At 34.3% G+C, this 15,994-nt stretch overlaps 1 protein-coding gene across 1 annotated transcript in view; it reads left to right on the top strand.

The window, feature by feature from the left end:
* Nucleotides 1-15,424, top strand: part of LOC143248595 (uncharacterized) — a 36,440-nt gene extending 21,016 nt beyond the window's left edge. The window contains 9 exon segments of the mRNA XM_076497081.1: nucleotides 244-318; nucleotides 5,343-5,644; nucleotides 8,020-8,148; nucleotides 8,150-8,308; nucleotides 10,142-10,454; nucleotides 10,871-10,970; nucleotides 11,541-11,811; nucleotides 14,722-14,838; nucleotides 15,182-15,424. Of these exon segments, the coding sequence (XP_076353196.1) occupies nucleotides 244-318; nucleotides 5,343-5,644; nucleotides 8,020-8,148; nucleotides 8,150-8,308; nucleotides 10,142-10,454; nucleotides 10,871-10,970; nucleotides 11,541-11,811; nucleotides 14,722-14,838; nucleotides 15,182-15,310 (1,595 nt within the window). The 3' untranslated portion in view covers nucleotides 15,311-15,424.
* Nucleotides 15,425-15,994: the final 570 nt, after the last annotated feature.

Here is a 15,994-nt window from a genome sequence, read left to right as displayed (position 1 = left end):
TCTTATTACTTTGTTAGAATTCAAATTTCTGCTTTAACATGACTCCTTAGTTTGAGATTGTATCAAATCTAACTAATCCTTTCAACTTACAACACTAATATAGATTATTATACATTTTTTTAAATCAACATGAAAAATGTATAACATTATATTCTTATTAAACTCTTAAGTTTTAATTTATTTTTAGTTAGGGTGACAATACATGCATATAGTTACATAGTATTTCTTTAACCATCTTAACAGGATGTTTTAATTGTGGTGAAGATGGACACATGTCACGAGACTGTAAAAATCCTGACAAACGAGTTGGACGTAATGGTAAGTTTTATATAAACTGTATTAATGTTACTGCATTGAAGGTTTACTTGTAAGAGTAATTCATGTAAAAGTTGAAAAAACTTAAAGAAAACCTGTTACAGAACTTACACTATCATCAGTATTTAACTTCCAGATAGGTAATGCAACAATCAGCTATAGAAAAACATGAAATAAAGTATACTTTTTCCACTAAGATGCCCCTCATTATGGATTCCTGTATGTGGTGAGGGGACCTCCCAGGGAAGGTTCTGTTCTTTCAGTTTACCTCCTCTGGGATCTAAACGTCCACCCACGTGTTTTCCATGCGTGGCGACCCGTGAAGGGGAGGAGAGGATACTGGTGGTTGAGGGGTTCAACCCTAACACACCATTTTGGCCTTGAATTCCGAAAGACAGGCAGCCTTGGCGTGGCCCCCTTTTGGTCAATCAGCTGGTCCACTTGGGCTAGGGTCAACCAAGGACCAACGTTGGAAGTTCTCAACAGGTGTTGTGGACATTGTCTGCTGGTGTTTGGGTTTAGTGCTCACGAAACCCTGGCGTTGCTGCAGTGTCCTTGCTTGACATTGTAGTGCATCCCCTTGTAGGGCTCCATGGTGGGTGGGGTCAGTGGGCACTGAAATTTCCTTTTTTCTTATGGATCCTCCAAATAAATATTTAGATAAAATAGTGTCACACTGTTTAGTATAACAATTAATGCCATCACTGAACAATTCTCTCTCACTGTTGCAAACAGGCTCTATCTCAACGACTTTCACATCTCATGTCAGTCATTGAACATGATGTATATTGAGCAGCAACTACAGACTGCCCTCAGTCGTTTACTGAAGTAAACCACGGCAAACAGTTTTAATTTCTCTCTCTCACTAAAACTGTTTGCATGCACTTTTGCTGCCAATGAACTCTGTCTCAGGGACCACAGGCAGCACAACTTCACTGATACAAAGTTCTTGTAGCTTATCTTTAACTGTAAGCTGACCTTTATACCACACATTAAGCAGCTACAGGTCAAATGTACAAGATAACTGAACATCCTCTGTGTCCTCTTTACCACCACTTGGAGAGTGGATTGATGTTCTTTGCTAAAGATGTATCGTGCTTTTATTCGATTGAAACTTGGCTGTGGATCTACCAGACCCTTGGCCTTAAAGATGCTGTACCCCATTCATCACGAAGGATTTCAGCTCTGCACTGGGGCTTTTTGCACCTCCCCAGTTCAGAGCTTATACTTAGTCTCGTGAACCTTCTTTGCACCTCTGCCGTTTGCCAACTGTCTTTACTATATGCTTCAAAACTTCATTCCTTATCAAAGCATCCCACCTGGGGTTGTGGTTTCCTTCTTTGGTGGGCCATACTTTTTCAGAATAGATGATCTGCCATTGCTCCTTTTGGTCTTTGTATCCAGGTGCATTTAGATGAATTGGTTCTGTCCTTGGATAACATTGCAGTATCCACTGGTCAGCCCATTCCCACCATGGCGTATTACAGTTCCCCAGGTACCAGGACTGGAAAGGCCAACTTTGTATGTTTTAAACTTTTGTATTTTTGTACTCTTAATTTATGAATTTGTGGCAAAAATGTCTGCTTACATAAGGTTTCTCATGCATATGTTACTTGGTTTGTTCAACAAACCAGGTCTGGAAATCCATGGCATGTATTTAAAAAAAATGAATATTATAACTTGCTCTAAATTTTATCTTGGCACAGACTGATGTTATTAATAATAAAATATTTCAGGTATTCTAATGATAAGACTTTGCAAGTCTTGCATGTGTTATGAACCTGAGTTTATATATTTTATATTTACCATTGTTACAGTGAAAGTGTGGATACCTCTATATATGTACATTTGCAATCTAAATACTAGATTTAGGCTTAGATCTAAAATGAACATTAGCATTCTTATGTGTAGCCTAGTAATAAAAACATTGCTGTTACAGCAACACTTCTTTAAATGGATATATTGGTATTTACAAATTCCATCACAAGTGTTAAGATCTGTTATTTAGGACAGTAAGATGTGCAGTTACTTAACTATCAGAGTGGAACAAAACATTTAAAGATTTGTAATCAATGGTGGGGCACAGCACAGATAGCCCATTGTGCAGCTATATACTTAACTAAAAAGAAATAACCTTTTTTTATATATATCAGTAAGAAGGTAAACACTTAAGTATAGCAAGAATCATGGTATTACTAGAATAATTCCTCTATTTACTTGTTTTTGTCTCCTGTTATACGTATAACATTAGTTGGATATCTGAGCCTTATAAAGCTTTGTTTGGTATCATTGTAACAATGAAAATGTAGTTTGTTGATTGTTTTTCACAGAATTTTTCAATCCAAAATCTGGATTTAGGGAGAGACAAAATGAATCAATACATTCCCATATGTGGCCTTAATTTGATATTGACATACACTATTCTCATTAGCCATTACTCACAGGAACAATTTCTGTATCGTAGATGCTTGTCCTTTTTTCTGCTCCCTCAGTGGGGCAGTGATACATCTACGTACCTTACAATGCTAGAAACCAGGTTTTGATATCCACAGTGGGCAGAGCACAGATAGCCCATCATGTAACTTTGTGCTTAAATCTAAACATATCCTTTAAGTTATTTTGACTTAAACTTTACATTTGCTAAAATAATGTACAGCATTAGATTCTGATGGGGACAGTTCCCCTGGACCCCCTAGTCAGGCACGGCTGTGGCGCCTCTGGCGCCAGGCTATATACCTTTTCCTCTTTTTCTCATAAATGTCATTGGCATGCCTGAACTAGAGGTTTTACAAAACTTAATTGGATATATGTATGAGGTACAAGTATTAGTTTCAAATACTTTACTAGGTTTATGTGGTTGTCAGATTGATTCATGTGGTAAAATGACAAGTGATTTCTGATTTTTGTTTACAAGTTATTTATTTCGTACTGAAAGTTGTCCAGGATGGCTTAATATGCATCTAAAAATATGTGCAACACCATAGCTTTGGAGGAAGAGGGCTAGGTGGCTTTTAAATCTCCAGCTAATACATATATTTCAGTGAAATGTTCACTGGAAACTCACCCATGTTTATCCTAGGTTTATTTTTCCAAAACTGTTCTCTTATAAGCTTTTGTGTGTACATGGGAACTACATGGTACAATTTATAACATGTAAAGCATACTGAACATACTGTATTAGCTCAAACATAAGTTGTAAGAAATAAATTTTCCTTAATTGTTGTCTGCTGTCTGAGGCACCTTATGAACATGTGATCACTGGGCTCTTGTTAGGTCTTCAATGTTATTTTTCAGGTTAAAACATGCTAATGTTACTGTTAGTCTCAGTTACAGAGAAATGCATGACACTGTTTGTGATGCCTGTTTTTAAAATTGTAATGATTAAAATTGATCATGGAGGAAGCATCCATTAGGTTTGTGATATCCCTAGTTTGTGGTTTCCATGTAGTTGTAGGTGAGAAAGAATTTTTCATATTTAACTATAGTTCAACTTAAATACAGTTATCAATAGATCTTTTTAAAATCCAGTTTTAGTCATGGGTGGTGTACCCAAATCACTAGCTGAAAGTGTATAGTTATAATAAAGAACTGTCTCTGCGACTTGAGATTTAAAATGCAAACAATGTTTTAATTCAGTACATTTAAGATACTTGGCTGCATAAAGATTATCAAATATATCATTGAAAGTTTTGCTGTTAAAACTATTAATTTTTCAGTCTGACCAGATAACGTTTCCTCAACTAAACTTTCAGTAGCATCCATCAAGTTTCTTGACATAACCAGTAAGTTATCAATAAAGACATTAAGTGAAATTTCAGTCTTAATTTTCTTTAATACTAATCACTTGGCATCCAATTCCTAATAATGTAATTTGACTGAAAGCAACAGCACCAGCTACTTGTATGGAACTTGAGTGTAAGATGTTTAATTTCTGGTAATGTAGATTTAAAAACATTTTTTTCATTGTAGGTGTGTTTGGTTCAGGCAGTTTTAACACCAGCAGATTGATATCACGAACCAGAATGTTGACTTTTAGGTCAAAGACATGTTTGTTTTGTACAGATTTATTTATTATTTTCCAAATAATGTACACACCTATAAGCAAGTACATCTGTCACCTAATTGAGTGAATTATGTTGATTCTTGTAATTTGCAGAACTCGAGACTGAAGCTAGTTCAATAATTGGTGATAATCGAAGAGAGTAAGTTAGCAGCAGCCTATTTGCATGTGTTTCTCCTCATCCTCTAGTTTCTGGAATTTGTTTTCAGTCTAATAAAGTTAAACTTTCTCAGTTTTCTCTGCTGTGGAGGCATTGGTTTATAGATAAACAGTTGATTGTTGATACTGTCTGAAATGTATCTTAGTTTATACCTGAATCTTCTTACTTGGTCAGGTATTGTTGTGTAACTCCTTATGCATTCATTATATGTGCACAACTCTTCATATTGCAGGTATGTATGTAATACATGTTATAAAACTTTGATAGATTGTGTAGACAGAGTATTCATGATGAAACTTTGTAGAATGGACGGCAACTGCCTGTTGTGACAAAACAAGTATAGAGGACGATGTTTGAAGTCTTCTGCCTTTCAAAATGTCGTCCTTTACACTTGTCTCCACAACAGGCAGTTGCTGTCCATTCTACAAAGTTTAAACGTATTTACTTCTTGGTGTATTTGAAAGTAATATAAAATGAGAACCAGTGGACAGTTCATAATTCAAACCTCGCTATATGTTTGTTTCTAATCAACCAAACGAACATCAGCCTGGAGCTCGCTGCATGTGTGTACACTTGTATATAAATCTATAAGCAAATTTTTCTAATGCATCATAGCATATTTGCTGTAACTTTGAGGTGTATATGGCTTATATAGTTATTATATTTATCTGCTATTTAGTTAGTTAATCAACATATTGAAGCTTTTGTGTGTCATTGAAACTACAAAAGTTTAGTTTGTATGGAAATGTGTGATGATGTGAAAAGCATTCTTTCGATTAGAAAACAAACTAAAATGTCAAATTATAGGAAAACCAAGAGAAGCACCTTATATTCCACCCGAGCCCACAGAAAATGAGAATGAGCTATTTGATGGTGTTCCACAGGGAATTAATTTTGCTAGATATGAAGAGATTCCTGTGAAACTGAGTGGTAGTAATGCTCCTAGGCCAGTCAACAACTTTGAAGATGTTGGTTTTCGAGAAACCATCATGAAAAACATAAGGAGATGCAAATACGATAAACCAACACCAGTGCAGAAATATGCTATGCCCATCGTTAAAGCAAAACGAGACTTGATGGCTTGTGCTCAGACGGGTTCTGGAAAGACGGTATGTAAATCAAAATGATTTTAACTTTCTTCTGCTCTGTAAAGCAGGTAGTCCAAAGTTAAACTGTTGAAATATGACATTCAATATTAAAATATGTTCATAGAAACCAAAAAATATTCATTGTTTGACAAATTTCTAAATTGCTTTCCAAAATAAAAGTTCTTCCTTTGACAGTTTTTTTCTGAAAGTACTCGGGATGTACTGATTTAAAAAAAAAAAAATCCAGCTACTGGTTAACCATCTCCATGAGGGTCAAAGGCCATATCTTTACCTTTGTTGCTTTACATTCAAACTTTCATTGAACTTTTATTTTATACCTAATTTATATCAATAAATTTGGTATCAATCTTTAGATTATACTTGAAACTACTATTAAGCTGTAACATAAAATAAGAACCATCTATTTTTTCTGTTTAATGAAGTATTGCTAATGTACTGATTCAAACACGGTGACCCTACCCACCTCTTTCCATTTTTGGAAACACTCCCATACATACTTTTGTCTGACATGTGAATAACCAGTCAAAAGTTCAGAATGTCTTAGTGGCTTTCTGAGCCATATTCAAGTATTACAGCTTCATCTCATTCTTTTGATACAAAACTTCAAGCTGGTCAGTTGAGTCTTTAATGTGGTCAACTTCATATGTTTTAAGACCAAAATATACCAAATTCTATGGTATAGATATAGTAATTTGTGATATTTTGGTTTTCAAATGTATGTGTACATCTGTTTTTTTAATTTTTTAGGTTTTATATATAAAACCTAAAGAGAACATCCACATCTTCCATGTGTGAAATTTGTTAAAGCTAAGTAAACTGTGACAAGCAACAAATGAGTACAAAGGTCATAACTAGAGAACTGTTTGCTTTACTTTTTTCTTGACTACCCTGTGTTTTAAGAAAAATTAGTTTAACTACTTATTTGTAAATAGTAATGATGTGTGCGTTTTGTTTGGATACATATATGTAACATATGATAATTGATATGTGATTGTTTTACAAAATACTAGTCCACTAAAACACAGCCAAGACAGGTTGCTTTGTATAGACTAAAGGTCAGTTTTATATTCTTGGATATTGTAACATGGGTACATGTATACCATATCATTTTAACATTTGTATTGTCAACCAGGGACAGCTGAAAGGTGAATATAATAAAAGTAATAGATATAAATGTATAATGTTGTAAGATTTAAGTTATTTAGTCCAAACAATTGTTTTTACATTGTCATCATTCTAGAACAAAAGTGTTGTAATATATACATCTTAATTTTTATGGTGGCTACAAGGTTGGTCAAATTGACCAAATCTGTACATATTCCATAGTAAAAATAACTGAAAATACAGCTTTTCTTTGTTGTGCGATAATTATCTGAACATTATAAGGATTTTGCATGTGATATGTTTTACATGCACAGAAGTACTTAATGAAAATTACTTTGCATGTTGGACAGTCAACATTCAAAAAGAAAATGGGATGAGAAAACATTGCTTCTCATTTCTTGAACATATACCTAATTTAGAAATTACAATAAGAAAATTATAACAAGCACAATCTTTGTGGGGCTGTGTTGAAACAGTTAATGGGTGCTTTGTTATTTTGTCTACATTACCATTGTAATTAGACAAGTCTTTTGACTAAGTTATTAATTAGTTGCCAACTAATTGGCAAATCTCTGTCAAATATAGCTGTACTTATCTTGTTTTTATGAACCATCTCTATTGATAATTTAATTTGGATTTCCCTGATTTCTACAAGTACAGTTATAGCTTAAAAACTTGCATTTGTAAACTGTTAAAATAATAAATTGTATTATATTTTTATGGCTTAAAATGCTGTTTAAGAGCTTATCTAGTTTTTTAATATCATTTGAGAAAGACCATTCTTACTTGGATAAATGAAGGTGATGTTTTTACAATATTGACAATTCAATGTCTATTTCTCATCACATGTTACCTTAAACCATTATTAAATAAATGTCTACGTTTGTGTTTGTTTATAACTGCAAAACTAGTGGACTAATTGTTCTCAAACCTGGTGTTGTAACCAGGGTGAAGTAAACTGTTTGATCTGACTTGTCCTTCCACGTGCATTGCACAGCTTGTAAAATTCTGATTGAACTTTCCCTTATGAAATTGGGAGACAAAAACAAGCACTTTTAAATACTTAGAAAGCTGTTGGTGTTTTCCTAATATGATGAAATTCTAGTCATAATCTGTAGCATAATAGTGACTAATTAATAGGGTTTTTAAAATTCTCTAACTAAGTCTGGAACAAATGTAATAGTGCTTGTCAAATATTGTTAGGCAGAAGTATCAGTATCTATGAATAAATAAAGATTAGAGACCTTTGCTCTTTTTATGCTTTTATATAGGCTGCTTTCCTCCTACCAATGATTCAAGAACTGATTGATTCACCTGATCTTTCAAACCCTTCCTTTAAAACTGTTCAAGAACCATTAGCAGTTGTGATTTCACCAACACGTGAATTGGCAATACAGATTTTTTAATGAGGCAAGAAAATTTTCACATGATAGTATAATAAAGACAGAGTTGGTGTACGGAGGAACATCAGGTGGTTACCAGCTTCAAAGATTATCAAAAGGATGCCAAATCCTTGTTGCCACGCCTGGCAGGCTGTTGGATTTTGTTGAACGTGGAAAGGTGTGTTTAATTATCTTTAACTTTTTCTGGAATGTTCTGTTTAAAAACTCGTCAGTGTGTTCCAAAGATATTTAATATTTTTGTCTTGGAAAAGTTTAATGTCCTTTGGATATAATTCACAAAAATCAAAGTTTCTAAGATTACTAAAAAACATTTAATTTTTGTACGTGTTACAGTAATTTATTTTGGGTTACTTATGTTTAACATTGTATAATAATTTTTCTTATGGTTATCCCTATGGACCAAGTTTCTTTATTAACCATTTTAAAATGTGGTGATTAGTATAACACAACCTTTGACCTTATTAATAGAATGGTAACTCATTAATTACCGACTGTAAAGTGCACTTGTGGGACAGTTTAGTGTCAACTTGAATTTTTGGTCAATTAACTATTTATTGCACAATAAAAACTACTAGATAACTATTTGCTATGCTATTATGCATTGACCTACTTAACTGTTCATCTGATAGTTTTTTGTACATAGACCATAATAGGGCACATTGTTATTAGATATGGAGCAATGGTAAATTAAAATATTAAAACTAATATAAATAGTCAGTGTTTTTCCACTGTATACAGAAAACTTGCATACTGTCCTTATACTAATTTATGTACGTCTTCAAGAAATGTAACACTTTCCTTTACCTCAGAGCAAAATATGACCCTGGAAATCATAAAGTTGATAACCATAAACCAAAACAGATGGGGGGGACTTAGTAAGGAGCTTTTAAATAATGGAAAGGCATTGCTACCAAAGTTGAATGTGGCTGTCTCAAAATGTGCTGTTTTACAACTTTACTGTGGGATGTAGTTGTGGAAGGAAGGAAGGTTAAAAGAAGGAAAATCTCAGGTTTCAAACAATATATTTATGATTTTGTAAATTTCAGAAAATTGAGAATCTAAAGTAAAACATGCAGCTACTTAAATTTTACTTTTTTTACATCAACTTCAATAATTCACTGATTTCAACTTAGTTGAACTAAAAATAGGCCTCAGTTGAAAGCAAATTCTATAGATTTATTACTCAGTTTTATACACTGAATAACTGTATTCACATATGCTGAAAACACTACACAACAAAGTTTTTGCTTCTTGAACACTGTTGGGTGTTCCTTGTAGATTTTTGGCTTATGATCACGAAAATCACTTCCAAATTTGCCCATCACGTACCGTTTTATTGAAATCTTCAGTTTCACTGGGACATTGCTACAATGGAAAAACTATCAGGGTAACTGTAATCCGTCAATGCTTGCTGACTACTGTTGGACACTGCAACGTGATGCATCGGACATTGAATACAAACGAAAATCAGGAGCAAAACACTTGAACTTAATAGCATATTAGAAACATAAACACAATTAAATACGTTATTGTCGGCAAACAGTTAACTGTCTATTTCTCTGAGTTCCTACGTGATGAAGCAAAACCAAAACTATATTTGTGCATACCCACCAGGTACCTGTCACAATTAGCAAAAACTTTTCAAAAAATTGTGCAGTGAAGTTTAAGTCTGTACCTAACTGTATTCACATATGCTGAAAATTTAAGTCTCTACCATTTTGATAGTTATTACAATGGAATAAAAATCAAATTATGGTCAAAAGTTTCAGTTTTTTGCTTACTCTATCTGAAACACATTGTTATAAAAGATCAAAAGAACTGTTGATATCTCATCATATAAGATATTTTGGAGGAAAGTTTGAGGGGATATATTAAGTTTTTCAAAGCTTAATGTTATTTTGCTCCCTGTAGTAGTAGTAGTAATAAAAAAGGTTCGAAGCTGACAAGGTTATTTACCTCTTTCTGTTAAGTTATTTTATTATTTTGACAGGTGGCTTTTTCTCAAGTTCGTTATCTGATCTTAGACGAAGCTGACAGAATGTTAGACATGGGTTTTATACCTGCTGTGAAAAAAATGGTGGATGATCCTTCCATGACAGTAAAATCGAAGCGTCAGACTCTCATGTTTAGTGCTACATTCCCTGAAGAAATACAACGACTAGCAGCAGAGTTTCTTAAGCCAGATTATTTATTTTTAGCAGTTGGTGTTGTTGGCTCTGCTAATATGGATGTCGAACAGAATTTCTACCAAGTCCAGCAATATGACAAGAGGCAGAAACTCGTGGAAATATTAAACAATTCAGGTATTAGGAAAGGCTTGTTATTGTTCAAACTGCTTTGAATACACAAATCAAGAAAACAAATGCAGCTGTTTATTTAATTGAAAAAGTTACTCTAGTGGTAACAACTTTCCCCAGTTGTACGTATAACGTGACTCTTATCTTCTGCAACATTTCTGCAAGTTCTGACTTAACAGATTTATCCACAGAGAATTGTATTAAAAATAAAACCTTTAGAATTGCTTTAATTTTTAACTTATAAAATAAGTATTTAAAGAATAACATTTGCATTACTTCAAAATTTAATCTGGTCTTGAGTGTATGTTGTTATAAATTATGGCTTTATGATATGTATCATTGATTATAAACAATCTTCCTTTAAAAGGGAACCAAGACATTTTTAGTTCCCACTAATTAAAATTTGTGTATGTACATTCCAGGAACTGATCGTACACTAGTGTTTGTTGGACAGAAGAGAACTGCTGATTTCATAGCTTCATACATGTGTCAGAAGGGGTTTCCTACAACCAGCATTCATGGGTAAGTTAAGAGAACTGCTGATTTCATAGCTTCATACATGTGTCAGAAGGGGTTTCCTACAACCAGCATACATGGGTAAGTTAAGAGAACTGCTGATTTCATAGCTTCATACATGTGTCAGAAGGGGTTTCCTACAACCAGCATTCATGGGAAAGTTGTGTTTCTTAATGTGTTGATTTGTCTTTTCTTCCCCTAGCAACATTGCACAGGCCCATCAGGTTTCAAAATGTTTTATATATATTGGTCACATTTCACAATAGTTTTCTTTCTTAACAACATTGCATAGGTCAATCATGTTTCAGAATAGGTTTTAGGCATAGCATAGTGGCTTATAAAAAAGTACAAACTTTTAACTCGTAGGTTCATCTCCTGACCAGTTTGAGATATAATTATCTCTTTGGACTCAGGAGGTCGAAATGTCTCGTAGATTAAGTTACTCTAATCGTGCCTAAAAGAATTTCATATGCCATGGCTGTTGAGAATTATCTTGATTTTCTCTTGCAAGTTTACAGAAGTTGGACACATTTCATAATGTTATCATTTGATTGACAGACGTATGTTTATTTCTAGTGACCGACTACAGAGAGAAAGGGAGGAAGCCCTGATGGACTTTAGGACTGGGCGAATGCCAGTATTGGTTGCTACTGCAGTTGCTGCCAGAGGCTTGGACATCAAGGATGTGAGACATGTTATAAACTACGATTTGCCTCAAGAAATCGATGAATACGTTCATCGAATTGGACGCACGGGTCGTGTGGGAAATGTTGGGAGAGCAACTAGTTTTTATGATTCGTCTGTTGATTCTGCTTTAGCTAGGCCTTTGTTAAAGATATTGGCTGAAGTGAGTTTGCCTAATTTTTTGGATGTTCTAGACCTGTTAATAGGAATAGAAAGAACTGATACTTTCAAATACTTCCATGAGTTGGATGATTCCATATTGAGTATGGAAATTTGTGTAGGCAGTTTTGGTAGATTTGTTGGACTTTTCTGTTTTTCACAAACTTGAATCATTTTTCTAATACAATTACAAACCCAGCACAAAACGTTTCTCTGCTTCTACCATTGAAGTTACTAGCAGCCTTGCACCATTCACTGCAGCTGGGAAATGCACATCCCATCTGTATTAAAAGGGTTACAAACTGAATTTATGTAAAGATGTATGACTAGATACCAAATGGAAAAGTTAGAAAACAGTGAATCATATTTGTTATGAGAAATAGAAATGGGGTTAACTGAAAAATTAATTTGATATATGATCATGAAAGAACCTGTTTTTATTCACAAAACTTGTTTACCAAACAGATACTCATGAACCAGATCAACCTTGTCTTGTTTACCAAACAGATACTCATGAACCAGATCAACCTTGTCTTGTTTACCAACCAGATCAACCTTGTCTTGTTTACCAAACAGATACTCATGAACCAGATCAACCTTGTCTTGTTTACCAACCAGATCAACCTTGTCTTGTTTACCAAACAGATACTCATGAACCAGATCAACCTTGTCTTGTTTACCAAACAGATACTCATGAACCAGATCAACCTTGTCTTGTTTACCAAACAGATACTCATGAACCAGATCAACCTTGTCTTGTTTACCAAACAGATACTCATGAACCAGATCAACCTTGTCTTGTTTACCAAACAGATACTCATGAACCAGATCAACCTTGTCTTGTTTACCAAACAGATACTCATGAACCAGATCAACCTTGTCTTGTTTACCAAACAGATACTCATGAACCAGATCAACCTTGTCTTGTTTACCAAACAGATACTCATGAACCAGATCAACCTTGTCTTGTTTACCAAACAGATACTCATGAACCAGATCAACCTTGTCTTGTTTACCAAACAGATACTCATGAACCAGATCAACCTTGTCTTGTTTACCAAACAGATACTCATGAACCAGATCAACCTTGTCTTGTTTACCAAACAGATACTCATGAACCAGATCAACCTTGTCTTGTTTACCAAACAGATACTCATGAACCAGATCAACCTTGTCTTGTTTACCAAACAGATACTCATGAACCAGATCAACCTTGTCTTGTTTACCAAACAGATACTCATGAACCAGATCAACCTTGTCTTGTTTACCAAACAGATACTCATGAACCAGATCAACCTTGTCTTGTTTACCAAACAGATACTCATGAACCAGATCAACCTTGTCTTGTTTACCAAACAGATACTCATGAACCAGATCAACCTTGTCTTGTTTACCAAACAGATACTCATGAACCAGATCAACCTTGTCTTGTTTACCAAACAGATACTCATGAACCAGATCAACCTTGTCTTGTTTACCAAACAGATACTCATGAACCAGATCAACCTTGTCTTGTTTACCAAACAGATACTCATGAACCAGATCAACCTTGTCTTGTTTACCAAACAGATACTCATGAACCAGATCAACCTTGTCTTGTTTACCAAACAGATACTCATGAACCAGATCAACCTTGTCTTGTTTACCAAACAGATACTCATGAACCAGATCAACCTTGTCTTGTTTACCAAACAGATACTCATGAACCAGATCAACCTTGTCTTGTTAACAAAACAGATACTCATGAACGAGATCAACCTTGTCATTGTTCAAATACTAATTTTAAAATTTTTACCAAACTTTCTTAATTAGTGTTATATTCCACTGACTGGTGAAACACTAATTTCTAGATTTTCATTATAAACTCAATATTAAGGCAATACAAGAATGGAGTGTTAGACAATATAAACTAGGATAATGCAGCATAAGAATGGAGTGTTAGACGATATAAACTAGGATAATGCGGCGTACGAATGGAGTGTTAGACGATATAAACTAGGATAATGCGGCGTACGAATGGAGTGTTAGACGATATAAACTAGGATAATGCGGCGTACGAATGGAGCGTTAGGCGATATAAACTAGGATAATGCGGCGTACGAATGGAGCGTTAGGCAATATAAACTGGGATAATGCGGCGTACGAATGGAGTTAGACAATATAAACTAGGATAATGCGGCGTACGAATGGAGCGTTGGGCAATATAAACTAGGATAATGCGGCGTACGAATGGAGCGTTGGGCAATATAAACTAGGATAATGCGGCGTACGAATGGAGCGTTAGGCAATATAAACTAGGATAATGCGGCGTACGAATGGAGCGTTAGGCAATATAAACTAGGATAATGCGGCGTACGAATGGAGCGTTAGGCAATATAAACTAGGATAATGCGGCGTACGAATGGAGCGTTAGGCAATATAAACTAGGATAATGCGGCGTACGAATGGAGCGTTAGGCAATATAAACTGGGATAATGCGGCGTACGAATGGAGTATTAGGCAATATAAACTGGGATAATGCGGCGTCGAATGGAGTGTTAGGCAATATAAACTGGGATAATGCGGCGTACGAATGGAGTGTTAGGCAATATAAACTAGGATAATGCGGCGTACGAATGGAGTGTTAGGCAATATAAACTGGGATAATGCGGCGTACGAATGGAGTGTTAGGCAATATAAACTGGGATAATGCAGCGTAAGAGTGGAGTGCTAGATAATTAATAAATTATTTTTTTTAAATGCATTAGTGCATTTTTTAAATACTTTTATTTTAAGGAAATGAATCTAAAATATGTTAATTGTATCTTTTGTAAAATTCTGTAAGATGTTATGTTGACACCTACCTGATATTAAGGATTCATGAAAACATTTCATTGACCAGTAAATGTATTGAATTTGTAATTTTTATTTTGAGGCCAATCAAGAAATTCCTCCTTGGTTAGAAGAAGCAGCTAAATATGCAACTGGTACTGGTGTCCCATCTGTTGGAGGAGCTCGAAGCCGTTATGGGGCTCGTGACTTTCGTGCAAAGGTGGTTTGTTTAGAGACAAATAGTTTCTTCTCTTTATAATAGTAAAAAATATATTCTGTACATTCTTTATTTTCTATCAAAATAAGATTCATAACTTCTTGTGCCCAGAGATTTATTCTGTCCTATACATTTTGTTTCTAATTAAATGAAAAATGTATTTACATCAGGCAGAAAGTTCTTTGTTTGGTTATTAGAACTTAATAGAACTATACCATACATAGCTTCATCTATTATAAATCTAATCAAATGCAATATTAAATTACAAAATCTGGTGACTGGTTTTGAAGGGTATCTGGTAATTATCTTCCGTTCTTCTGGTATTTATCTTCCATTCTTTGTTTAGGGAGCTTCTAGAAGAAACGACGCGTGGGAAACCAAAGAAGATGTTACGTCCACTTACGGAGGACCACCTTCTGTTTATAGTTCGGACAACTTCAGCTCACCACTTGTGGATGAAGAAGAGTGGGATTGAATGTGTTGAACATTCAAGATGAAAGTTTTCCATTTAAATAATTTCTTGTACATTTTTTGTTTGTGAACACTGTATTTTATTACTGTGAAATCAGTAAAATATATTCGTTTTGTATATTTGTCGTACGTATTATAAACACGTCTTACACAATTGTCATAAGTGCCTAAAGTTTTAAGCTGATGTTAAAAGGTTGGCTTCAGAAGTCTGTCTCAGACTTCAAAGGTTTTTAGTTAACGTGTCAGATATTGTTTAATTTTAATTCTTGTAGAATGATATACAAACAATACGTGTGTGTGTGTATGTTTGGAATTAATGTAATCACAGTTAAATAGATGAATCAAATTACATCATGCATATCTCAGAAGTAATGTTTCATATCACTTCTTGCATGGTCTATTTTTTATAATTCAGTTGCTTTTGTATGTGTGAGAGGAGATATGTAAAAACACACAAAACAAGTTTTTCTTTTTATTATCAGAGTTAAATAGATCAGATTACATCATGCATGGCTGAGAGAAGTAACATGTTTCATATGACTTTTATATGCGTGTGAGATAAAAACAGTTTTTATATATAATTAACATGGTAAACTGAGAAGCCATCATACTGCTATACTTTACCTTTTTAACTGTCTTTGAAAATTCAATTTCATCAATTGTTGAGCATCACCTTAACCCACACACT

This window comes from Tachypleus tridentatus, chromosome 4 (assembly GCF_004210375.1).
Source record: "Tachypleus tridentatus isolate NWPU-2018 chromosome 4, ASM421037v1, whole genome shotgun sequence".
NCBI lineage: Eukaryota > Metazoa > Arthropoda > Merostomata > Xiphosura > Limulidae > Tachypleus > Tachypleus tridentatus.
Note: the sequence above shows the minus strand (reverse complement) of the source record. Positions and strands in the feature narration are given on the sequence as shown.